This window comes from Pogoniulus pusillus, chromosome 15, assembly GCF_015220805.1.
Source record: "Pogoniulus pusillus isolate bPogPus1 chromosome 15, bPogPus1.pri, whole genome shotgun sequence".
Taxonomy (NCBI): domain Eukaryota; kingdom Metazoa; phylum Chordata; class Aves; order Piciformes; family Lybiidae; genus Pogoniulus; species Pogoniulus pusillus.
In genome coordinates this window covers 25,059,090-25,084,795 of record NC_087278.1, presented here as the reverse complement: position 1 = coordinate 25,084,795, position 25,706 = coordinate 25,059,090, and the positions used below count along the sequence as shown (strand labels likewise).

Genomic DNA, 25,706 nt, shown 5'->3' with positions numbered 1-25,706 from the left:
ACCAGTCTCTGTCAGGTATGGCCCAAGCCATGAAGGGGTGCTGGGATGCAGCATGCCCCTACCTGAGCAGAGCTCAGGCAGGCAGCGTGGCAAGCGCAGGAAGCTCGGTGTGCTGTTTCTCTGAGATAACAAAGAGGATTTATTCACCCACGCAGGCAGGCTGTTAAGCTCACACTAAGGAGACTCAACTTCTGAATCAGAAGAGGTTGGCAATGTGGAAGTTATCACATCAAGTTAATTCATACAGTTGACACAATTGGAACTGTACAGGAGCTTACATTTGTGGATGCAGACCTTCTCACTTCAAGGCATAAACCTCCCAAAAGTGACAGGAGTTGAAAAGAAATGACTGAGAGATGTTGTAATTATCCCTTCCTCACCTCTTTGGGTCCTGCTGTTGCTGGACTGACCACAGCAACCTTGGGGCTGTTCCACTGTGAATAGCCAGAGCATGGCAGAAGCATCACCACCTGCCTTCCCTAGAAACACCTCTTATCACCTGTTTGACAGAGAGCTGCATCTATTCCGGGGCTTCCTGGCTCCACTCACTGTCTCTAAAACAGGCTCCACAATGACTAGTGCATTGCAAACAGGTCTTGTCTTAGAGATTATCTTCTGTACTTCTGGAACTTGCCTTTCCTGCTGCCTTTGAGCCTGAGAAGCAACAGTACTTCCAGCTTTCTTACTTGGAGGTCTCTCCTTCTGCTGACCATAGAAACCTCTGATGAAATTCCTTGGTAGCCAAGGCACTTTGGGATCACCTCAGTCTGTAGAATGCTGCATGAAATCTGCCATGTCAGCAGGGTTGATAAGGCTGAGCAGACCCTGGATGCACAGCAGCAGGTCTGCTTTATCAAGCAGCATTGCAGCAGGAGCAGACCTGTAGAGGAAAACAGCTGATGCCGAGAACAGCCACACTGTGCAAATCTGGGGGCTTACTTCAGACTAACTCTGGCCCAAAGCAAGCTGAATTCTCCGTCCTTGTGCTCTGCACATCTTGTCTGAGCAGAGGTTGTGGTAGTCATCAGCTCCTGAAAGGAACGAGGACAAGGAAGGTGTTGGTACCTTCATTTCAGTAGCAAGACAGCGCCAGCAAAACGTGAAGACATTTAGCCAGGATTGCCCCACAGAGGTGACACAGCTGGAGGTGTAGCTTTATCCCTCTGACGTGACCAAGCCTTTCCTCTGGGCACTACTCCTGTTCTGTCTCCTTCTTACTGCTTTCCATGCTTGTGGGACCGAGCTGCCGGCTGGTGATGGGAGAGGCCATCACAGCGGCCGAGGACACGCAGCCGGCTCCGCTGGGCGGCACACCCCACTCTCCACACGTCCCCTCTGCCCGCCGGCTCTTTGCCTTTCCCCTCACGGCAGCACCCACATTCCCAGCACCCCTAGGGCCTGGGTGCCCGCTCATAATCCGCGTCCTTTGGGAACGGAGAGCTCAGCACCATCTTCGTTCTGCAACTCGTACTCGCCGTGCGACAAGAGGGGATGCACACCGAGGGGCACCGGCCGGGGCCCAGCGGCCGCAGCTGGACCACGTCCGGGAGCCGCGCGCATCCCGGGTGCTGAGGCTGGGGTCGGAGCTAGGGCCGGGGTCGGGACCGCGGACGGGGCCGGTGCGGCGGCGGCTGCTGCGTCCGTCCGTCCGTCCCGCCCCCTGGCTGCTCGGCCCGGTGGTGCTCCCGCCGCCGCCGCCGTCTCCCGCCGCCGCTCCCCGCCCCTCGCCCCTCGCCGTCGCCCCGCCTGACGGATGGCCGGAGCGCGGGGCCGGGGCGGCTGCCTGCGGCGTGGGCTGCGGCGCGGCGGCCGCGGGGGCGCGGGCAGGAGCGGGGCAGAGGCGCGCACAGCCGCGCGGGGCGCCCGTCGCCATGGCAGCGCCAGCTCCGGCGAGAGGTAAGATGGGTCCCTCCGGGCCCCCGCCGCCACCGCTGCGACGCGGCCGGCCCCCGCCGCCGCCGGCCACAGGTCGCGCCCCGGGAAGCCCCGCGGGTGCCGCGGCCCCCACCCAACGCCGCCCTGCCCCGGGCCGCCCAAGCGCTCCCCTCCGCTCCGCCGGGGGAGACGAGGGGCGACCCGGCCCGGCCCGCCGCCGCCACACCGCCCGCCGCGGGAGCCGCAGCCTTGCCCGGAGAGGCGGCGGGACCTCATTCCCGAGGCGGCCAGCCGCATCCCCCGGCACCCCGATTTTATCCACTCTTGCTTGCAATGATTCTAGGTCATCGTCCCCTCAGACCCCCCCGCCCTTGCCGTCCCCTGAGGCATCAACCCCAGGAGTCTGGCCGCAGGTGGGGCGGGCGGTGGGATGGAGCGGAGGGCTGTGGCCGAGGAGCAGGGCCAGGTGAGGATGGGTTTCCCCAAAGTGGCTGTTCTGCATCAGCGTTGGGTCTCTCCCATCCGCGGGCGCGGGAAGACCCCAGCTTGGAGCAGAACTGGTCCCCACAGCCAGCAGAGGCGGGAGGATTCTTGCCTCATCCAGCGAGCAGCGTGGGCCACCAGAACAAGCTGGGTGGGAAGGGCAGCAGAAGGAGATGATACAAGGAAAATCGTTCCCGTGGGATCGGCAGGGCTGGCTAGCTTGGTAACTGTTTCCAGAGGCCACAGGCCTAACTGTGAGAATGATGACACCGGGGTGGCACAAAAACACCAACCAGGGCAGAGCAAAGTGCCACAATCAAGGAGGAGAGGAAGAAAAGCTTCAGGTGGCTACAGAGAAGGTGAGAAGATACGAAAAAGCGGAAGGGGAGGGGTAGGAGCTCAGCCACAAGCTCAGCCTAGGGGGACACTGATAGATTAAGTTTACATCTGCTCCAGTAAAGGTGTGGAGCAGGCCTGTACCTTCCTGGAATATACTGGTTGGAGTGTCCCCTTCTAGATGAAGAGAGGAGAGGGCATCTGAGCTGCTAGGACCAGGGGTTGATGCCAAAGGTGAGCAGTCCCACAACTAGATAAGCGGTCTCATTTGCTGGGTTTGTAACTGGGGGGTGTCTGGAGACCAGAGCTGCTCTAGAAGAAAGGTGCCAGCCAGGTAAGCGAGGCAGATGGCCCAAAGACTTGTGCCACAAGCCTGTGTGCGAGCCGGAGTGGCACACGTGTGTGGATGGGGCAGGAGGGCAGCAGCAGGTTGTAACTGAGAGCGCCAGTGGAGAAAAGCTGAGTCCAAAGACTGTCAGAGCTGTCACAGCAGGAGTGAGAAGAGTCAGAGCGGCTGCGTGGGGACAGCAGGGCCTATGTGGCAGAGAGCGATGCAAATCAGGACTCCCAGGACAGAAATGGCAATAGTAACACTTTGGGTGGGGAGCACTCAAAGCTCCCTGTGACTGGAAGGACAAGGGAGCACAGGGTATCTCAGCAGCACCAGAAGGAGCTCCTGGGAGCTAGAGTCTGACCTGTGGTACACAGGGACAGGTGCAAATCGGTCTCTTCTGTTGGCTGAAAAACACAGGGAGTCCTCTGCAAAGCCTAAATCATGACAAGGTGTTTGTGTGGGCAAGGAGAGGGAGAGATCTGGGGATTTAGAATGATCTGAAATCACTTTTTCTGTCTTCTACAGTGAAGCTCATGCCCTGAATTTCCAAAGGAACCTTTGAAAAGGATCTTCCCCACCCTGCCGTCTCCTTGTCGTTTGCCAGGTCTGCCCTGTGCTGTGCAGGAAAGCTGAGCCCTGAAGGACAACAGAAAGGACAACACAGTGAGGGTACTGTGAGGTCTTACACAGGGAACCCTCTGAATTTTTTATCACACTTCAGTCTCTGACAGCCTTGGCTGGAACCTCTGCCTGGCCAGAAGCGTGGCGTTTGGTGAGAGGGGGATTACACACAGCGTGCACCACCTTCACTATTCCTGCAGGACCTTTGTCCTCTGCCCCATCTTCTCAGAAACCTTTGGCTATCTCCTGAGTCACTAGGACACCAGGCAACAGGCATCTGCTCCTACCAAACCATTTGGAGTCCCCAGCAATCCCCATTTGTGTATGGCCTTCACCAGTCCCAGCAGAAGGTAGTCCCTGAGAGAGAGGGTGCCTGGTGCACACTTGAAGTAAGGAGAGCCTTTTCCTTGGGGGAAGAGTGGGCAAGGGGGATGAAATAGATGGGGAGAGAAAAAAAAAGTGAGGCTAAGCGAGTAGGGGAAGAAGCTCTGGCAAGTGTTGATGAGACAGAAAGAAGGTGGAAGAAAGAAAAAAAAAGAGAACAAGGGAAAAAACAGGTGAAAAAGTTAAAACAAGGGGAAGAAATATAAGCAAACAGAAGGGAAAGGGAGGACTGAGACAGTTGACAGCTGTTCCACCTAGCACCTGGTGGCCATGCCTTGAGGAAATCTGGCCTGCCTACACCTCGTGGTGCAGCAGCAGATGAGGAGAGACGTGGCTTCCCCAGCGTGGAGCCACACTCAGAGATCCCAAGCAGCAGAGACAAGGCACAGCCTAGTAGGGGTGGCAGCATGGGGGACTCTGAATCAGAGTCCACCTTGCACAACAACTCGCTGTGGTGGCTGGCATGTGGGATGTTAGCGCTGTTGGCCAACTCTTGGATTATCCTCAGCATCACAGCCAAACAACAGAAACACAAGCCCCTGGAGCTGCTGCTGTGCTTCCTTGCCGGGACACACATCCTCATGGCAGCAGTGCCACTCACCACCTATGCCGTGGTGCAGCTGCGGCGGGAGTCCTCCGACTACGACTGGAATGAAAGCATCTGCAAGGTCTTTGTCTCCACATACTACACCTTGGCACTGGCCACCTGCTTTACAGTGGCCTCCCTCTCCTACCACCGGATGTGGATGGTGAGGTGGCCGGTCAACTACCGGCTGAGCAATGCCAAGAAGCAGGCTCTGCATGCAGTCATGGGTATCTGGATGGTGTCCTTCATCCTGTCCACACTGCCCTCCATCGGCTGGCACAACAACGGTGAGCGCTACTACGCCCGTGGCTGCCAGTTCATTGTCAGCAAGATAGGGCTGGGCTTTGGGGTCTGCTTCAGCCTCCTGCTGCTCGGAGGAATCGTCATGGGCTTGGTGTGTGTGGGTATCACTTTCTACCAGACTCTCTGGGCACACAGAAGACTCCAGCGCTGTCGCCATCAGAGAGCAGAAGAAGCATCTTCATCAGCACATGCCACTTTCAATGTGCCAGCCATCGTGGTGGAGGATGTTCGAGGCAAAAGAAGGTCTTCCCTGGATGGCTCAGAGTCAGCCAAGACCTCCCTACAGATGACCAACCTTATCAGCGCGATTGTCTTTCTGTACGACACACTCACAGGGGTACCCATCTTGGTAAGCAGCGAGTTCTCTCTTTCCCTTCAGAGCCCACAGTTAAACCTAGACTAACAGTCTGCTGAAGTTTTACAGAGAAGAAACTCTGTCTTCTGTCTGTCAGCCACAGAGCTGCTGGCTCTGAGTCTGTTCTTCTGAGGGCTGGTTTTATAAAGATTGCAGTTGTCTCATCACAGCAGCGCCTTCTTGAGACAAGCCTAAGCTGGGGCATTCCACACCACACAGCCAGAGCCACTGCAGAAGTTTAAAGTGGCTAAGAGGAGAGGAAATCGCTCTCCAAAGTCACAGAGGGATCTACTCCTGATAAAACAATCAGATTTCTGCCTCTCCAGTGGAGAGGAAATCACTCTGCAAAGTTGCAGAGGGATCTAGCCCTGTAAAAACAATCAGGTTCCTGCTTCTCCAGCCTGCTTCTGGAGAACCGATACACCAGCTTTAAAAGCTCCTGCAGACAGTTTTTCCTTCTGCCTGTGTGATTGTAGTCAGCATTTGGATTTTGGCTGGCTGCTTGATTCTCTGCAAAACTGGAGACCTGGGGAGGTTCTCAAATGGAACCATTAAGTGAATAGAGGCTTAGTCACAGTGGGTTGTTTTTTTTTTTTCTTTCCCAGTGGCTGTGTCCTTTGTTAGCACCTATTTAGCTCCAGCTTATAATGAGCACTGAGAAGGAGGTCTCATGCTGGAGACAGAGCCAGCAAACCTGGGGCAACACCCCAGGAAGGGTTTTTCAAAGGGACATGGTGTAATTGCTTGGCAAATGCTTCGCAGACAGATTCCCTACAGAATCCTTGATCTCACTTCTGTCTTCTTTCTCAGCCTAATTTCTCTCTCTTCCTCTGAAGGTTGTGAGCTTTTTCAGCCTGCGCTACGATACAGCCCCCACCTGGATGGTCCTGGCTGTGCTGTGGTGCTCCATGGTGCAGACTCTGCTGCTCCCCTCCTTCATCTGGTCGTGTGAGCGCTACCGAGCAGATCTCCGCACCGTGTGGGAGCAATGTGTGGCTATCATGTCTGAGGAAGATGGGGATGATGGTAAGCTCCTCACCACCCTGCAAACACCTTTCTTCACTAAGCCCCCTCCCCAAGAACCTACAGAAGAAAGAAGAGCCTGCCTTGGGAAAGGGATCTTACAACACAAGGAATGGTGTTGTGAATGGCTAGGTAGGATTCATTTTATAGTTGGAAGTCAGAAAGCATGAGAGAATTTATTCTGGAGAAGGCTTTGCTGCTCATTAGCTGCCTTAGGACTCTCAGCATCCAGGAAAAATTAGTGCAACAGCCTTCACCGTAGATGCAGGAGTAGAGACAATATGAACAGCTGCCAAACCACGGTGAAAGTAGCATGCTGGGCTTCAGCCCAACTCACTGATCCAGAGGTCCAAGTTCTGGCAGGGAGCAGTTCAAAAGCAAGACAAAGAAAGAGGGCAATCTGCTGCAAGCAGAAAGACAAGGTCCTTGTTCAGAGGTAGGTCCTGAGGGCTGCAAGTAGGGTGGCAGATATCAGACAAGCGTTAGGATGGCATCCAGGTGCCCTGATAATGCTTCTCTTGTGACTGGCAGGCGCTGACTGCCGTTCTGCTCTTTCACGACAGATGGTGTGTGTGATGATTACGGCGATGGCAGGATCTGCAAGGTGAGATTTGAATCGAATGGTGCTGCAGCCGTGAAGCGGGACTCCCGGGACATCAAGCTACTACCCATGCACCACATGCTGTTGCCCCAAGACAAGGTGCATTACCTCCAGGTGAGCTGAGATCGAGCAGAAGCAGTCTCAACCCACTTTCTTCTCTGCAGGTCTCCCAGCACCTTTGTGTCGTCTTGACTCTCTTCTCCGAGAAAGCTCCAGCTACTCCCTTCCTGTTCTAGCTCCTCAAGACTTCCATCACCTGCCTCCTCTGTTTTCTAGGTCCCTCTCTCCCGGAGAATGTCACACGATGAGACTAACATCTTTGCCACCCACCGCTCTGCGCCATCCTTCCTACACAAGTGGTCTTCATCTGATGACATCCGCATTGCCAGTCCCCGCAAGCCTGGAGGCCCCGGCTTCTTGCCTCCTCAGCTGCATGACTATCAGCAGCGCCGGCGGCCCCCCGAAGATGAGCTGACCACCCTACGGCAGTTCTTGGAGGCGGGGCTGATACCGCGGGCCGCCAGCTCCAGCGCCTGCTTCTTCCGAGATGAGATCACCACCTTCATCGATGAGACGCCGCAGCCCAGCCCGGCCTGCAGCCCGCGGCACTCCCGGCTGCCGCTCGCAGCGCACCGAGACCGGCGCCTCTCCCTCGGCAGCAGGGAGGAGGAGAATGCTGACTGGCCACGGCGCTGCTCCTTGGCTGCCGGCGAAGCCTGGCACCTGCAGGACGGAGAGCAGGCACCGCACGAAAGGACCCTTGAGGCCTGTGAGGCACAGACCTTCCAGGATCCCAGGCTATGAGACACAGCACCAAAAACGTTCAGTGCCATCACGATTTTTAACGAACACTTCCAAGCGTTCCCTTTTGTCCCGGGACCCGATCACTACTTCGCGTTCTCATCTCTTACCAGCAGGAAGGAAACCGCGGGGGGGAGGGGGGTAAAGAAGCGGGACAGACCCGCTGAGGGGCGTGGGAAGGACTGACAGCCTGTGCCTGCTCTCAGGTTACAAACACCCTCCGCTGCCACCGCTACTCGGCACCCTCGCCAGTCCCGTCCCTTTGTGAGCTCCACCCGCGCATCCACTCTGCTCTGAGACAGTGCAGGCGCAGAATGGTATTAAACTTCTATCTTTGGAGTGTCAATCGTGTGTCTGTTTTTAAAATAATAGATTAGTAATAATTTTGTCGCCATAGAAACAGAGCGACTGGCCCAGTGTTTAATGAAGCTTCGCAGGCTGCTGGAAGGGAAACACGGGAATGCGCAAGGCTCTTTTCCTCCCTCCACCCCTTCTTGGGAGCGCACCTGGAAAGCAGCAGATGCTTAGCAGCTCAGGGAAAGGAGCAAAGCTCACGGAGGAGTTTTCATGGGAGGTGAAAAGTTTTCCCGTCCATTTCACGGGAGGCTTAGTCTGCCTACAGCTCAGTGAGCAGTCTGTGCCTTTTAACGTTGCTCAGTCAAAGGCTCCACTTTAAGGCATTCCCAGGCCTGAAAACAATTCTCTCAAAAAAACCACTGACCTATAATATCTCATGCCAGCATCCTTTTCATTCAAATCTGTCCACTTCCAGGCTACCTCATATATTCTCCTTGCCTTATTTCATAACATTTAGACATTTTTTTTAGGGTTCTCTAGTCCATTTAAAATTCCATACAGAATTAAGTCTTAATAGTCCTTTAGACTCTCCAATTCATCACCCTTATCAGGATTCCATTTCATATCCTCCTTGAGGAGATACAAAGTTGGGTACATACTTCTGAGCCATTTTCTCTCCTGCTTCATCCCAGACTGCCCATTTTTGCTCAGATGTAAACAAGTTCCAGCAGAGTTTGTGTGTCTCCCCAGTTAGCACTGTGGATCTTGCATACAAACTGTTTTCCTGCAGGTCCCACGGCCTGGCTGAGAGGGGCCAGAATCACAGTTCTCTGTCACTGAGTTGTTCTAGACAGTGGACTGGCAGTGTCAGTTTCTTCCTCTCTAGAGGACTCTGATTCTGTCTGTCTCAGGGTGGGGAGCTGCCAGCAGCCAAAGGTAGCCCTGTTTTGGTTAAAACTGCTGAAGCCAGGCTAAAACAACAAACATGCAGCTTCAAAACAGACTTTTCAGGCTGTAATGCCCAAGTGAAGACCTTTACTTAATTAACTGCAAAATGAATGCTGAAGTTTGCACCTCTTAGTAAGATAACGAGTCTTAATGAAGAACTCATTAAACGCCTATGAATATGTTACTTAATCCTCCACCCAGAAACATCACCAAGAAAGCAGAGACAGCTGGGACAGAATACCAAAAAAAAAAACCAACACAAACCAAAACCCACAGAAGGCTTCCAACACAGCGAAAATTAGGACAACAGAAGGACTGTGTTCCTCCCCTCCTCAATTAGCATCACTCTTACTGCCATAGATTAGCACCACTGCCAAATTTGTGTCCTTGACTCTGTCAGGTGTTACCCAGGAGTTACCAGCTTGAGCTCATTCTCATTATTAACACGTTTCAGTCTGATGTTAACAGTTCACATTAATCAAATCCTCACATTATTTACATTATTAACACGTTAACACTGCCTTAAAGACATCCCAGAGGTGACTTCTTTAAGATACCCCTTAGAGAAATGGGCCCCATAGTGAAACAAAACTAAACAAATTACACACACACTGCAATGTCTAGAGAAAACAAAGCACACAAATTACAGCTCCAAACGCAGCACCCAATACCCAGCTGCCACTTCAGGGTACACCTGTGACACTGTGCAATCGAGCCTACATACCCAGGCAAACCAAAAGGGGACTCTGACCCCTATACCATGGTCACTGATTTGCAAACCCACCTGTGGGACTCAAACCCACTTAAGCCAGAAAGAGGACTCAAGACCCTTTTCAAGAGGTACTGTAGCCCACAGCCTTCAAACCTTTAAGCCCAGGTGTCCTGCAGATTGTTATGCAGGCTGTCCTAGCTGCAACCATGCAAAGCTTTCACCTTGACCTGCAGGCTGTCCTAGCTGCAACCATGCAAAGCTTTCACCTTGACCTGCAGGCTGTCCTAGCTGCAACCATGCAAAGCTTTCACCATGACCTGCAGGCTGTCCTAGCTCCAACCGTGCAAAGCTTTCACCATGACCTGCAGGCTGTCCTAGCTGCAACCATGCAAATCTTTCACCATGACCTGCAGGCTGTCCTAGCTGCAACCATGCAAAGCTTTCACCATGACCTGCAGGCTGTCCTAGCTCCAGCCATGCAAAGCTTTCACCCATGACTTGCAGGCTGTCCTAACTCCAACCATGTGAAGCTTTCACCGTGGCTCACAGACAGGCTTTGCACTGTAAGCTACACATCTCATCCTCATCCCTGTATGGCTTTCACTGCTCCTTATGGGAAGGCTGTGTCTTTAAGAAAAGAAATGCCTTACCTTTCCCAGGGCTTTTGCTCAGAGCTCTTCAATCCAGGGATCAGAGGTTCTCCTTGAGAATCCCTTGGTGCTGGCTGGAGGTCCTGTGCTCCCGCAGATCTGTCCAAGTTCTGAAGCAGTGTCCCATGTGGCTCACCAAACCTGCCACCAAAATCAGGACTCAAGCTCCTCCCTGCTGGGTTTGGCACTAAGGAGCAGCCGTTGCTTTATTACAGAGCTGTCCAAGTTTGGATGCTGGGGCCATTCCCACAAATCCAGCACACACCAGCCTGCATTCCTGGCAGGTATTTGTACAGTGAGATGCAGTAGCTACACACCATGGTGACACCTGCTAACCATCCATTGGGCAGTCTCTTACTCCATATTAAAGGTCCAGCTTCTCTTAAATTCACTGGATCATGCTCAGAGGGTGAAGGGTTTATACTGGGCAGGGTTCTTGCAAATAGGAGCTATGATTTCCAACATTAATGAAGTTAGTTTAGGGTAGTGTGTTCAAGACAAAATCTGGTTATGCTAGTAGTGCCACTTTTTAAGTACTTGTCTAGCACATTTCAACTCTCAAGGACATCCCCATTAGAAGTCCCTTTCTTCAATGTTCCAATATGTCCTCTAATTTTAACCCTGAACATGCAGCTTCTTTAGTAACAGTCAAAATGGAGGGTGAGTGCTGGGGGATGCTCAGCAGAGCTCTGGATGAAAAGATTTTCATTCATAGATTAATAGAATGGTTTAGTTTGGAAGGGACCTTGAAGATCATCCAGTTCCAACCACCCTGCCATGGGTAGGGACACCTCCCACTAGAATAGGTTGCTCAAGGCCTCATCTAACCAGGCCTTGAACACCTCCAGGGAGGGGGCATCCACAACCTCCCTGGGCAACCTGTTCCAGTGTCTCACCACCATCACTAGAAAGAATGTCTTTGCAATTTCCAGTCTCAATGCACTCTCCTCAAACTTTAATCTATTGCCCTTCATCCTGTCACCCCAAGCCTTTGTGCAAAGTCCCTCCCCAGCTTTCTTGCAGATGCCTTCAGGTATTGGAAGGCTGCTCTAAGGTCCCCCTAAAGCCTTCTCTTCTCCAGGCTGAACAGACCAAACTTTCTCAGTCTCTCCATAGGGGAGGTTCTTCAGCCCTCTGATCATCTTGGTGACCTCTTCTGGACCCTCTCTAGCAGCTTCATGTTCCTCTTATGCTGAGGGCACCAGAACTGGAGGCAGTGGTGCAGGTGGGGTCAGAGCAGAGCAGAGCAGAGCAGAGCAATGAGGCAGAGTCCTCTCCCTGCTTTGGCTGCAGCCCAGCACACAGCTGCCTTCTGGGCTGCCAGTGACCATTGCTGGCTCATGGTCAGTTGGTGACAAACTCACCTCCAAGTCCTTCTCCTCAAGGCTACTCTTTCCCAGCCTGGATTTGTGCTTGGGATTGCCCTGATTTAGATGCAGGACCTTGCACTTGGCCTTGTTGAGCTTGATGAGGTTGGCTTGGGCTCATCTCTCCATCCTGCCCAAGTGCCTCCGGATGGATCCCTTCCCTCCAGAGTGTCAGTCACACCACACAGCTTGGTGCCATCTGCAGACTCTCTGAGGGTGCCTCGGTGCCACTGCCCACGTTGCTGACAAAGGTGTTCGACAGCACCGCTCCCGTACTGACTCGAGGGACACCACTTGTCACAGGTGTCCACTCCGACACTGAACCAAGAGGATTCTAAGGACCCTGTCAGAAAGCGAGGTGCCAGGGTCTGCTAGAGCAGCGTCACCGAGACTCAGCCACTCGGGACCACGTCCAGGCGGATTTGCAGTGCCTCTAGAGGACACGTTCCAGAGCCGCGGGGCACACGGGTCCAGCGCTGCCCGCAGGAGCCCCCTCCCCGCACCGGGCCGCCCTATGCCCGCCCACCGCCGGCACCGCCCGCCGGCCCGGCCCCCTGGGTGGACCTAGCCCTGGGGCCGCTTTCTGCTCTGCCCCCCGACGGCTCGGCCATGGCCTCCCTGCTCTGCCTTCTCCTCCTCGCCGCCACGGCCGCCACGTCGCCAGGCCGCCTGGTCCCCTACGATCTGCTGTACGCCGACGGGGTGCGGGCGTACTTCGCTCGGGACTATGAGCGGGCGGCCGAGCTGCTGCAGCGGGCCCTGCACAGCTACGCGGGGCTGCGGGCTGCCCGCCGGGACTGCGGCGCTGCCTGCGGGCGGGAGGCGGCTTTCCTCGGCGAGCCGGGGGCGGCCGGGCCCTGGGAGGCTGCCCTCTTCGGCCCGGTGCTGCGGCGCGCCGACTGCCTGCAGCACTGCCTGGGGCAGCGCCTGGGCTCCCCGCCCTCCGCGCACCGCGCCAGCCGCGCCAGCCGCCGCGACTTCGAGCGCAGGGAGCCCTACAACTACCTCCAGGTGGCCTTCTTCCAGGTGGGGACTGGCCCCGGGCACAGCCAGGGGCATTCCTCCCCCAGGATGGGGTCTCTCCAAGGGGGCTGGGAGTGGTCACCTCGGCAGCCTCAGTCAGCCGAGGAAGGAGGGGCAGCAGTCGGCTGAGGAGATGAAATCGTAGACTCGTTGTGGTTGGGTAGGACCTTTAAGAGCATCGAGACCAACCCTTATCTGACCCCGAGTGGCGGACAAAGGCTCCCGAGCCTGGGACGCAGTCAGCTAGTGGGTGAATCCGGGGCGCGGGGCGGGCTAGGCAGAGAAGGGGGTCTGCAGGAGCATGAGGAGCACTGCCACCTCGGGGTGGGCTTTGCAGGGAAGGGGGTCTGCAGGAGCATGAGGAGCACTGCCACCTCGGGGTGGGCTTTGCAGAGAAGGGGGTCTGCAGGAGCATGAGGAGCACTGCCACCTCGGGGTGGGCTTTGCAGGGAAGGAGGTCTGCAGGAGCATGAGGAGCACTGCCACCTCGGGGTGGGCATTGCAGGGAAGGGGGTCTGCAGGAGCATGATGAGCGCTGCTCCCTTTTCTCCGCAGCTGAAGAAGCTGGATCAGGCTGTGTCTGCCGCGCACACCTTCTTTGTCGCTAACCCTCAGCACCTCCAAATGCGGGACGACATCAAGAAGTACCAGCGCATGTCAGGGGTGAAGTCGGACAACTTCCGCGACCTGGAGGCTACACCACACTGGGTGAGGGTCTGATGCAGAGCCAAGTGTCAGCAGCTCTTTTCTCATCCGAGGGATCAGTGTGAGCCCCCAGTCTGTCCCTACTCAAGGGCAATGGCTTGAGACAGGGTTCCCGTATGTAGAATCCCAGAATGGTTTGAATGAGAAGGGACCTTTTAAAACCTAACCCCACCCCCCCTACGTGGGCAGGGACATCTTTCACTTGACAGAATTATAGAATCACAGAATTGTTTGGGTTGGAAATGACCTTTAAAGTCATCCAGTCCAACCATTCTCAAACCTAAACCAAGTCTGGTGCTAGACCTCAGCACCACATACTTGCCTCTTTTAAACACCTCCAGGCACAGGCGGTTCAGCCACCTCCCTGGGCAGCCTGTGCCAGTCTTTGAGAACAATTTCAGTCAAGAAGTTTCTTCTAATGTGCAAACTAAACCTCCCCTGGTGCAACTTGTACCTGTCAGTTGTTATTAGGGTGAAGTGACCCCCACCTGGCTCCAACTTCCTTTCAGGGAGCTGTAGAGAGCAAGAAGGTCTCCCCTCAGCTTTCTCTTCTCCAGGCAGAACAATCCCAGTTCCCTCAGCTGCTCCTCACCAGACCTGTTTTCCAGAGCCTTCAGCAGCTTCTTTGCCCTTCTCTGGACCCGCTCTAGCACCTCAATGTCCTTCTTGTAGTGAGAGCCCCAAAACTGAACCCAGTGCTTGAGTTTGTGCAATGCCCCATCCAAGCTGGCCTTGAACACTTCCAATGACAGAGTGTCCCCAACTTCTCTGGGAAACCTTGTCCCTCATCATAACCATTGTCTTCTTTCTCTCCAATCCAAATCTACCTTCTCTCAGTTTTAAACAGTTGCCCCTTGTCCTGTGCTTACAGGCCTTGGGCAAAAGGCTCATTCAGTTCTGTCTTATCTTTGAAAGGCTGCAAGAAGGTCTCCATGAAGTCTTTTCTTCAGGGCAAAGACAAAAGATTGCAGTTGTGATGGAGACTTTCTGGTGGCAGTTACGACAGGGTGCAGGGCCCTGGGGCATCCTGGCTGTCTGTGTGTCACGGGCTGTGCCTGATGAGGCAGGCCCCTAGATGTCAGCACTGCCTTGTGAGCCAGTAGGAAGGCTCCAGGCGTCACTCCGTGTCACCCACACTGATAAGGCACCCGGCTCTGTCCTTGGCAGGAAGCCTATGAGGCTGGGGTGCAGCACTACAATGCAGATGAGTACCTGCAGGCTGTGGTCAGGCTGGAAGAGTCCCTCAAAGACGCCCTGTCAGCACTGGAAGAGTGTCGTGCACTGTGTGAAGGACCTTGGGAAGATGAGGGCGAGGAAGAGGAGATGCAGCCTGGCCTGTATGAAGCCATTTCAGGTAGCACTGAAGGCACAGAGGGTTGGGTGGGAAGGCCATGCCCCATTTGCCAGCAGTGCTGCCTGGAAGCAGTGTGAGCTTGTGGCCTTCTGCCCCTCTCTCGCAGCCCAGTACGTTCAGGTTTTGAAGTGCAGGCAGCAGTGTGTCCTCGAAATCGCCACGAAGCCAGGGCGCATCTCTGCCACGGAAGATTTCATACCCTCCCACCTTGATCTACTGCACTTCGCTTATGACCAAGGTGAGCAGAGCCACAGAGCAGCAGGTTATGCTGTTGCAGCCCTGAACTCGCTCTTTGCCTCTGGACCCCGAGGGCAGCATGTCCCAGGGAGAAGTGGCACACTGAGCTGATCTCTGTCTCTGCCTCTTTTCCTGTCCTCCCCCAGCTTCTTGCTCAAGCCCATGACCACCTTAGGAGAGGTCCCTTGTGGTCCACTTCAGTCTCCTTGTGCAGTTTGTGTGACGCGTGGCTGTGCCCACTTCTTTCCCCTGTCTCTTCGTTTCAAGTCCTTGCTCCAGCTCTCTGCTGTGTGTTTGATTCTGTCCTTTTCAGTGTGTTGTTCCAGACCAGGTCCCCACTTCTATCTAGCAGATGCAGGTGCATCTCCCTCTCAGCAGTGGTGTTTCTTCTGAGCCAGCCCAGCCTGCCCTCGCTGAACTGATGGCCTGTCATGACATTGGTCATCCTGTCACCTTGTCACTTTTCACACATCTCTCAGCTCCTGGATACTTTAGCTCATTCCTACACTGATTCAGCTGTCTCTTATCTCCGCTTGCAGACCACTGGTAAAATTTCGTGTCTCAGAGAAGCCTCTGATGGGTCTGCCCTCACCACGGCTGTGCTGTGAGGGAGGTGGGACTGAAGAGGAACACTTGTAGATACAGACTTTTTTGTTTCCTTGGTCTCCTCTGAATGAGCCCCAAATAAATGTTGAGAGTGGGTCCACTTTTCAACTGAGCTCACTACCTCTGTTCTCTGCCCTTCATCACATAAAGGCCCAGCTAGGCAGGGATTGGTGTGTGCTCAGTGTAAGGCTGGATCCTGACCAAGGCTTGAGGTGCTGCTGGCTCCTGCACAGCCACTGCAAATGTCAGATCTTTCAGAGACATGACTGTTGGTTCTCTGCTGTTATTCCCCAAGTTGGGAACCAGGCACTAGCTGCTGAATGTGCTGCTTCCTACTTGGTCTTCTATCCCACGGATGAGCCAATGCTGGAGAAAATGAAGCAGTACCGTGCAGAACTGGGAGAGGACGCAGCTGTCACAGCCAGAGAGGTACCTACATCCTACCTGTGCTCCTTGGCCCTCCCTTGACCCCTACAGCAGGATCGCAGTCTGGGAGATGAAAACAGAGATGTGTTTCACTGCAGATGTGTGCTGAGACCAAGCCCAGAGAAACTGGTGCCTGGGTTTACTTACAGCCTATACCAGGCAGGGTCTCTTCAGAACAGAACTGGGTGCACAGAAGTGTTTTGGGGCAGGTGTCTGCCCTGGACAGGGATAGGTTTGTCTTTTGTGGGGTTCTTTTTTGATAATCTCTTTGCTTCCTTAGAATATTCAGCAGTATGTGCAGAGGTCTTTGATGGAGAAGAAGCTGATTTACTATGCAGTGGAGCATCTCGGAGGAACTTTTAACGACCCCGTAAGTAATGGTATCATCTTGATCTTCCTGCCCTGATTTTGCCCAGACTGCTGCCACAGTTTGCTTCAGTAACACACGATCCAGGAAAGATAGATGTTGATGAAAAGGACCCTGAGACCTTCATGAGGTGGGTCTTTAAGGCCTTTCCTCTGCTCCAGGACTGAAGTCAGTTTGAAGTGCTGCTGTAAGCGTAGCTGCCACTGCAGACTGGCTGTCATCAGACACAGACCCAAATCATGAAGAAACAGGACAAGGAATTGGCTGTTTGACATGATCCAATGTGGTTTGCTGCATACTGAACCACCTGCATTTGTTCCTACAGGACCTTTGTACTCCTGATGAGTTGATTCCTGAAAATCTAAAGGAGAAGCACAGGTAAGGTTGGCCAGGTTGACCAGGACTGGAATACAAGTAGGGATGGGGCAGGAAACTGGCAAGGAAGAGTAGTAACTGCAGAGGAATGGGCACAGCATGAAGAGGAAGGGTGAAATGCTCCTACAGAGGAGGGTTAAGCATACCTTTGTGTACTGACAGCATTGGTGTCTTTTTTTTCCCCTTGCTCCTGAGAGAGGATCAGGAGAAGCAAAAGCAGAAGACTCTGAGTGCGGATGAGAGAGTGAAGAGAGGTGAGTAAAAGAGCTTGGAGAGGACTTGAATGTAATCAGCCAGGTTTAACCAGGCTAAGTGTTGTCTTCTGTTCTCAGACGTTTGCATGCTGGCTGGAATGGCTCAGCAGTTCTGCTCTCTGTTTCTCTTCTCCCTCTTGGATGCTTGTGTAGTCTTGCAAACCACTGCATACGTCCCCGGGATGTGATCTCAAAGAGCGCTGTGGCAGGACAAGGGGAGAGCAGTGGCGCCTGAATACATGGCAAGCCTGTGGGCGTGCAGTCCCCTGTGCAGTGTGGCAGAGCTGTCTCCACCAAGCTTCAGCTCCACCAGCCCAACTTCATACAACATTTTTCTAAGAGGATGAGGAGAGAGGGGGAGGAACTGGAACCAGACTGTTTGGCTTGGGCAAGCCTTTCCCTGATGAACACAAGTCCAAATGGTTCGTGGCTGAATGCTGTAGGCTGCAGTGCAGAGTCCTGCATACTTGGTGGTCTTCTGTTCTCAAAGCCTCTTGCAGGGCTTTGCTCTGCAGTCTTTGCTTTGAAATTGGTTCTCTGCTGTGACACGTGGGACAGCAGAGCATTCTGAGGGCATGAGTGCCTTGGCAGTTGTGACCATCCAGAGTTTGGAGCAGAGGGGAAAAGGTCAAAGTCACCAGCTAGCACACATTGCTGCTCTCTGGGGCTAAAGAAAGTAGAAGGATTCACTGGACATGATTCTGGACTATGATGTGTGATTGAAAGGAGGGTTGATAGAGGTGTCTACTTGCTTCTCTTCTCCAGAGCCTCACTCCAGTAGGCTGGACCTGTTCTGCTGCTGCAGTCCACAGTGCACTCAACTTTCCCCAGCTCCCTGCTGCTCTCCCAGCAAGCCCCAAGTTTCTGCTGGTGTCCTGAAGCACTCGCTGTAGGCCAGCTTCTCCAGCTGATGCTCTGGTTTCCCTGAAGCATGCGAGGGGTGCAAATGGCACAGGTCTGCAAGGAATGGGCAATGCTGTCTGGGCAATGGGAACTGTCCTGTCTTAGAGAATGTGTAGTGTCTCTCCACTTCCTTACTCAGGCTGGAGGTTGGTGTCTGAGGGCTTCTTCTGCCAAGCTTCCTTATGACCTGTGTCTGCTTGCTTCTCACCAGGTTCTGTGCCTTTTGAGGGTGTCGCTGTCACGATGGATTCACAGCAGATGAACGGAACGCACAGGGTTGTTTTCGACAGAGTGCTGACAGAGTCTGAGTGTAAGGACCTTCTCCAGCTGACAAAGGTGAGGCCTGGCTCTGGTAGGAGCTCCCATGTGTGTACTTTCCTCCACAGCAGGCAGGGTTGTAGTGTTTCCATGGAGGAGAAGATGGCAGCCTAATGGGTGTTGTCATCTGTATCATTCTATCCCAGGCAGCAGGAGAAGCAGGAGATGGCATCCGGGCAAGACGGTCACCTCACACCCCCCACGAGAGATTTGAAGGGTTAACCATTGGGAAGGCCATGCAGGTAAGTGGCTCTGGAGTCTGCTGCCTTCTGTCTAGAAGCAGTGTCTGCACCTGAGTGTTTCTCTCTGTGAGGTGCACTCTGAATGAGTCCGTGAGTGTGCGATAGTCACCCTCTTCCTCCAGTCATGCTGAGGCACGGAGGACATGGAGGGTCTGACAAGGGCTCTCTGCTGTGAGGTGAGCTGTCAGGGCTGCTGCTTGTCCCTCTGCAGTAAGCTTACAGATGTACTCAGCTGAGAGTTGGAGAACAAATTAAGATGTGAGGAGCCTCTGAGGATGTCTAGTCCGACCCACTGCTTACTGACTCCAAAGCTAGATGAGATGCCTCAGTGCCTTGCATAGGGAAGTCCAAGGGTGGAAATACTCCAGCATCTCTGGGCACCTGTTTCAGTGCTGCATCACTCTCAGTATCTAGACAAAGTTTTCCTTGCTGCTGCTTTCACAGGTTGCTTCTTGTCTTTCTAATGTGTCTCTCTGAGAAGTCTGGCTCCATCCCCTCTATAACGCCCTTTTAGGTGACAGGAGGTGCTGAACTTGCTGTCCTCTCCTGTAGGCTGAGGAAATCCAACTCATTCAGCCATTTTTTCTAAGTCCTGTGCTCCAGCACCCTGCCATCTGAAGAGCTTTCACTGAACTCTCACTCCAGGCTTGTAGAGCCATTTGTGTACTGGGGGACCAATGGACCAATATAGACTGGGGACTGACCTGTTGGAGAGCAGCACTGGGGAAAGGAAGCTGGAGTTCCTGTTAGACAGCAGCATGCCCAGAGTCAGCAATGTGCTCTTGTGGCCAAGAAGGCCAAGGGCATCCTGGGGTGCGTTAGAAGGGCTGTGGTGAGTAGGTTGAGAATGGTTCTTCTGCCCCTTGACTCTGCCCTGGTGAGGCCACATCTGGAATATTGTGTCCATTCTGAACTCCTCAGTTCAAGAAGGACCTCAAGGAAATGCTCGAGGGTGTTCAGCACAGAGCCAAGGGTAGATTCTGAAGGCAGTAGAACATCTCCCTGCTGAGGACAGGCTGAGGGAGCTGGGGCTCTTGAACTGGGAGCAGAGCAGCCTGAGGGATGACCTCAGTCATGGTTATCAAGATGTGCAGGGCAGTGTGAGAAGGACAGAGCCAGGCTCTGCTCAGGCATGTCCAATGACAGGACAAGGGGCACTGGGTGCAAGCTGGAGCAGAGGAGGTTCCATGGGAACAGAAGGAGAGTGTTTTTCACTGTGAGGGTGGCAGAGCCCTAGAGCAAGATGCCCAGAGAGATTTTGGACTCACTTTCTCTGGAGACATTCCAAACCTACCTGGATGCATTCCTGTGTGACCGACTGTGGCAAGGAGGGTTGGGCTGGGTGATTGGAGGTCACTTCCAACCCCTAACATTCTGTGACTCTGTGGCCCAAAGCAATGCTGCATTCTAGGCATGGCTTCATGCACTGAGCAGAAGCACAGAATTGCTGGGTGGTGCAGGTGCCCTCCTCACAAACCAGTTCGTTTCTAACGTGTGCCTGCAGCACTCCACACAGGCCTCTTCTGCCCTGCATACGTGTAGCGTTTCTTAGAGCCTCTGTGTCTGTAAGCGTTCTAACAGGCTCGTTTGTCACTTGCAGCTGGCCCAGAGTGGGGATGTGGACTGGAGAGATGCCAGGTTGCTTCTGCAGGCCAGCGAGAAGGCACAGAAAATCATCGAGTCCTATTTCAGCCCTGGAAGGAAGCTCCATGTCTCATTCACACACCTGGTGTGCCGCACAGCTGTGGAGGGTAAAGGAGCTCTCCCTCTGTTAGTCCCTGTCTCCTGGGGTCTCAGTCTCAGCTCTTAGGAGATGCTTTTCCCTTCGTCCTCACTGTGCCAGTTTCTCTTTGCCTTACTCTTTCTGGAATCTGGAGACTCCCATGTCCCTTCTTGTAACTTCTCTTTGCAGAGGAACAGGAAGGTCGCATGGATCTGAGTCATCCTGTCCATGCTGACAATTGTCTCTTGGATCCTGAGGGGCAGGAGTGCTGGAGAGAACCACCTGCCTATGTCTACAGGGACTACAGGTAAGAGAGGAAGATCAAGCAGAGATCACAATGTCTCCCCAGCCCCATCAGGGCATGAGCTTAGCTGACAGAGAGTAGGCAGTGGGTTGCTGGCTCAAAGCCACCCGTGTCTAGCATCAGGCAGAAGATTCCATCAGTGGCTTCAAAATTAGGTGTGAAACACTTTCCCTAGGCTGGAAAGAAGATCTGTCCTTTCTCCTTCCTCCCTCCTCCCAGCCACCATTAACAGAGAGCAGAAGAGGCTGGGAGGCTACAGGTCCTAGAACTACAATATCAAGTTGATGTCTCGTGGGTCTACCACAGTACTCTGGTCCACCTCTAGCCCTTCTTGCAGGCTGTTTCTTGTCATTAAGTTCCATCTTGTGCAGTACAGGTGAGGGAAAACCAAACTCCTTGGATTTCCTTGGTTTAAATAGTCATTGTGCTTTGGTATCTCTCCATTTACCTCTCTGCAGATTCATTGCCAGTGCTTTGTGTCAGGTTTCTTCATTCCATATGGGAGACTTTTTCCAGCCTGTGGCAGGCTCTGTTACACTACTGTAGAAGAACCTGGAATCTATTTTTAAATATGATGACAATTTTTGCACCACACAGAATGGTTTGGGCTGGAAGAGACCTCCAAAGGTCATCCAGTCCAACCCTGCTGCAGTCAGCAGGGACATCCTCCACTAGAGGAGCTTGCTCACAGCCTTGGCTAGCCTCACCTTCATTCAATATCTCCAGGAATGTGGCTTCAGCTACCTCCCTGGGTAACCTGTTGCAGTACCTTGATGGTGCAGGACTTGTTCCTAACATCCAATCTAAATCTGCTCTTCTCTCATTTCAAACCATTGTCCCTCCTCCTATCCCTGCTGGCCTTTGCAAACAATCCCTCTGCAGCCTTCTTGCAGCCCCCTTCAGGCTGCTACTAGGTCTGCCTGGAGCCTTCTCTAGGCTGAGCAACCCCAGCTCCCTCAGCCTGTCCTCACAGCAGAGGTGCACCCGCCTCTGATCATCTTTGTGGCCCTCCTCTGGACCTGCTCCACCAGGTCCATGTCCTTCCTGTGCTGAGGGCTCCAGAGCTGGACGCAGCAGTGCAGGTGAAGTCTCCCCAGAGCAGAGCAGAGAGGCATAATCAACTCTCTCCATCTCTGGCCATGCTGCTTCTGATGAAACCCAGGTTGCCATTGGCCTTCTGGGCTGCAAGTAATTGAACCCCAAGGGGAACTGAAGTAGGTTATGGTCCATTCTTCCACGTAGTTGACCATGCTCTCACTTGCACTGCACAATGGCCTCACTACATTTGTCTGACATTAGTGAAGAAATCGGTTTTAATTTTCTTTTCCACATGCACCAAATCTCCTCCTGACCTTAACCATTCTGAGGTTACCCTGAAATTCCTGGACTCTTAAGGCATGGCTGTCTTTGGTCATCAGTCTGCTTTTCCAGGCTTTGGATTATTCCCAATCTTAAAACCTCCACAGTGTCATGCCTGGTCAGCACCCAGGTCTGTCTAGCCCAGCATATTGTCACAGTGTTGCCACAGATGAATGCTGCAGAGGATTAAAACCAGAACAGGACAAGTGTGTAGAGCCAACTCCCTGGCATCCTCCCATAGCCTCTTGTGGCCTGCAGCTCAGGGACTTCTATGACCAGGCACTGCTGCCTTTAGCACCCCTGGATGGATTCTCCTTTAAGTGGTCTGGTTTGGTTTTTGAACACCTGCTGTCCACAGCCTCCTGTGCCAGGGAGTGTGGGGAGGCAGCAGCGAGGAACAAGCCCTCTCTGTTTGTTCACAGCGGCATTCTCTACCTCAACGATGACTTCCAAGGTGGGGGCCTCTTCTTCACTGAAATGGACACTGTGACTGTCACAGTAAGTCTGGGACTGACCACAAGGAGAGAGGAGTGAGGGTGAGACTTACTCTGTGTGGGAGGGAAGTGATTGGTTATTGGATCCCACCGCTCCAAAACCACTCTGTAGTTGTGACAGATTCAAATGGGAGCAGCTAAACGCAAATTGAGGCAAATACCAGACAGGGGAGAGGTTAACTCCTTCCTAGCTGAGGTGTTCCAGGCTCTTCCATTCTGTGGGTGTCTGTGACCTGTGCTGTCCCTCTGTCCTTTCTCAAGGAGACCTTGCTCATAGACTGGCAAGTGGAGGCTTAGTGGTGCTCTGCTCTTGCACACTGCCAGAGGCAGCGTGACCTCTGTAGAAGGGTCATGCCCCCAGGGGGTTTCTGGCTTCACTGTCTCTTCTCTTGTGGCAGGCTGAGGTGCATCCCAAGTGTGGGAGGTTGGTGGCCTTCAGCTCTGGCAAGGAGAACCCGCACGGCGTGCGGGCGGTGCGGCGCGGCAGGCGCTGCGCCCTGGCTCTCTGGTACACGCACTCCCGGCAGCACGCCGAGCAGGTAAAGCCCCTGTCGGAGGAGCAGCTCTGACTGTGCCCACCCAGATCACATCCCCACTGTGGGCTTTCCTGTGGGGCAGGGCCTAGTGGGCAGCTGGGAGGTTTCTTCTGCTTGGGCACATGGCGGAGGGGTCAGCCTGTAATGTGTCCAGGAGAGAATAGGCTGTGGGAGGCTTGGGTAGCTGTGGCCAAGACAAGATGTGTCTTGTTGGCCCCTGCAAGCACAGCCAGGACCCCAGAAGGAAGCAGTTCACATCCTCTCTCTGGCTGCAGGAACAGCTGAAGGCAGAGGAGCTGATAGAGCAGAGGAATGTGAAGCAGGACCAGACTGACAAAGAAGAATGTCAGAGGACCAATGACGGCAGCAGATCCTGCTCAGATCCTCCTCCTGTTGCCAACAGTGGAGCCAGGTCGTCGAGCTGGAGACACAAGCCTGGCTCAGAAAGGACACAGCACCCCAAGAAGCTGCGGACCAGAGATGAGTTCTGAGTACACAGGGCCCCAGGAGCAGGACTGCCACGTACCATGGCCTGGTAGGTCATGGTAGCACCAAGACCAGAGGCCTGGAGCAGTGTCTTAGCATGCTAGAGCCGTAGTTATGGGGAGGGATGCAGCTTTCTCTGTGACATCCCAGCAGCTGAAAAAGGAGAGCAGGGCAGAGGATCCAGAGCAGTGATACCAGGAATAATCTTCACTGCCTCACCAGCACGTTTGTGTCACTAAGAAGAAGGCAGGGTCTCCTCACCCTGCTCCTGCAGGTGCCAGCTTCTTGGTCATCCAGAGTCACATCTGAAGAGGAGGAGCTTTCAGCAAGGGCTGTCTTACATTCAGGAACTCAAAACAGAAGCCTCTGAATTTCCTGAGTGCCTGCAGACTCCACTACGTCTCGGCTGCTCTGGGGGAGGGAAGGTGAGGAACTGGGAATATATGGAATAAAGGGAAGATGCTGGACACAGGCGTTGCTGTGAGTGTGAGTTTGCACAGCAGGAGGGAGGTGAAGGTGCTTGCTGCTGACGGAAATTTAATGCAAGAGGGAAGGAGATTGATCCCTCAGGGAAAGAAAACAAAGCATTAGCCCAGATGCCAGGAAGTTCCTCTGAGGGGGAGCAGGAGAGCAACACAGCTCTCCCTGACCAAATCCTGGGGAGGGTGGGAAGTGCCTCTAAGGAAAGCATGCTCTGTGCTCACCTTTGCCTGCAGCAGGGCCTTGCCTTTCTGTATTTTAGCTTTCCTCTCCAGGCCCCACATCGCCTGCGAAAGCAGAGGGGTTGCTTTGTTTATCATTTTCCACCCTGGTACAAAGACAATCTGCTGCCACTGCCCAGGGGATTAGTGTCCCGAGATGGGATTATATTGTAGCCAAAGAGAAATTGGATGGGGTGGATGTGGGGCATCAAAAAGAGCAGTGGCCCTTTTCCTGGGGAGCCTGGGAGCCAGAGATCAATCTGTTATCATGACATACTCAAGCCTCAGTGGGAGTCGTGCATGGAGGCCCCAGTTGCAGTTGAAAGGGAGGGAAGTACCCACTCAAGGGCACTTCAGGAGCTGGCAGCTGTGCTCACCGAGCCACCCTCTGTTACTGCTCAACAGTCCTGGCTAAGGGGGGAGGTCCCAGTTGACTGGAGGCCAGCAACTGTGACACCTTTCAACAAGAAAGGCTGGAAGGATGATCAGGGAACTACAGGCCTGTCAGCCTGACCTGGGTGCCAGGGAAGGTCATGGAGCTGAGTGCCATCACACAGCACACACAAGAAACCAGGAGATCAGGCCCAGTCACCACAGGTTTATGGAAGGCAGGTCCTGCCTGCCTGATCTGAGCTTCTACAACAAAGGGACCCACCCAGTGGGCACTGTCTACCTGAACTTCAGTAAAGCCTTTGACACTGTCTCCCACAGCATCCTCCTTCAGAAACTCCTGGCACAAGGCTTGGATCAGTGCCCTGTGCACTGCATAAAAAAGTGGCTGATGGCTGGGACCAAAGAGTGGTGGGGAAGGGAGTTAAGTCTGGCTGGCACCCAGTCAGCAGTGGTGTCTCCCAGGGCTCAGTGCTGGGGGCTGTCCTCTTTAACGTCTTTATCAGTGATCTGGATGAGGAGATTGAGGCACCCTGAGTGAGTTTGCAGATAGCTCTACAGTGGGATCTGGGCAGGTGAGACCAATGGGCCAAGGCTTATGGTATGAAGTTCTACAAGGCCAAGTGCCAGGTCCTGCACTTGGGTCACAACAACCCTGTGGTAAGCTACAGACCTGGGGGTGTGTGGTTGGAAAGCTGCAGCTTGGAGAGGCACCTGGGGGTATTGGTTGCCAGTTGACTGCACATGAGTCAGCAGTGCCCAGGTGGCCAAGAAGGCCAAGGGCATCCTGGTTTGTATTAGAAACAAGGTGGGCAGCAGGGACAGGGAGGGGATCACCCCCTGTGCTCAGCACTGGTGAGGCCACACCTCGAGTGCTGTGTTCAGTTCTGGGCCCTTCACCACAGAAAGGACATTGAGAGGCTGGAGTGTGTCCAGAGAAGGCAACGAGGCTGGTGAAGGGCCTGGAGCACATGGCCTGTGAGGAGCATCTGAGGGAGCTGAGGTTGTTCAGTCTGGAGCAGAGGAGGCTGAGAGGAAACCTCACTGCTCTCAACAGCTGCCTGAAGGGAGGCTGGAGTGAGGAGGGGGCAGCCTCTTCTCCTCGGTGTCAAGCAACAGGACCAGAGGAAATGGTTCCAAGCTGCACTAGGGGAGGTTCAGGCTGGATGTTAGGAAATATTTCTTCACTGAAAGGGTTCTCAAACATTGGAATGGTCTGCCCAGGGC

At 53.9% G+C, this 25,706-nt stretch overlaps 2 protein-coding genes across 3 annotated transcripts; both read left to right on the top strand.

Moving 5' to 3' along the window:
- Positions 1 to 1,793: 1,793 nt before the first annotated feature.
- Positions 1,794 to 8,048, top strand: GPR162 (G protein-coupled receptor 162). Of its 2 annotated transcripts, none has more exons than XM_064155866.1 (5): positions 1,794 to 1,896; positions 3,554 to 5,271; positions 6,114 to 6,303; positions 6,864 to 7,015; positions 7,178 to 8,048. In XM_064155866.1, exons 2-5 carry the CDS (start codon positions 4,441 to 4,443, stop codon positions 7,703 to 7,705), a joined length of 1,701 nt encoding a protein of 566 aa, XP_064011936.1. In that variant the 5' UTR covers positions 1,794 to 1,896; positions 3,554 to 4,440; the 3' UTR covers positions 7,706 to 8,048. The 2 variants fall into 2 exon arrangements, with proteins under 2 accessions (XP_064011936.1, XP_064011937.1); XM_064155867.1 differs by lacking the exon at positions 1,794 to 1,896 and adding an exon at positions 2,402 to 2,717.
- Positions 8,049 to 12,245: 4,197 nt separating this feature from the next.
- On the top strand, positions 12,246 to 23,862 carry P3H3 (prolyl 3-hydroxylase 3). Its single transcript, XM_064155865.1, has 15 exons — positions 12,246 to 12,702; positions 13,255 to 13,407; positions 14,572 to 14,758; positions 14,865 to 14,996; positions 15,897 to 16,030; positions 16,308 to 16,397; positions 16,720 to 16,772; positions 16,965 to 17,023; positions 18,138 to 18,262; positions 18,391 to 18,486; positions 20,087 to 20,237; positions 20,399 to 20,516; positions 22,295 to 22,370; positions 22,765 to 22,905; positions 23,178 to 23,862. The coding sequence occupies exons 1-15, from the start codon at positions 12,286 to 12,288 to the stop codon at positions 23,391 to 23,393; spliced, it is 2,148 nt and encodes a 715-aa protein (XP_064011935.1). The 5' UTR covers positions 12,246 to 12,285; the 3' UTR covers positions 23,394 to 23,862.
- Positions 23,863 to 25,706: the final 1,844 nt, after the last annotated feature.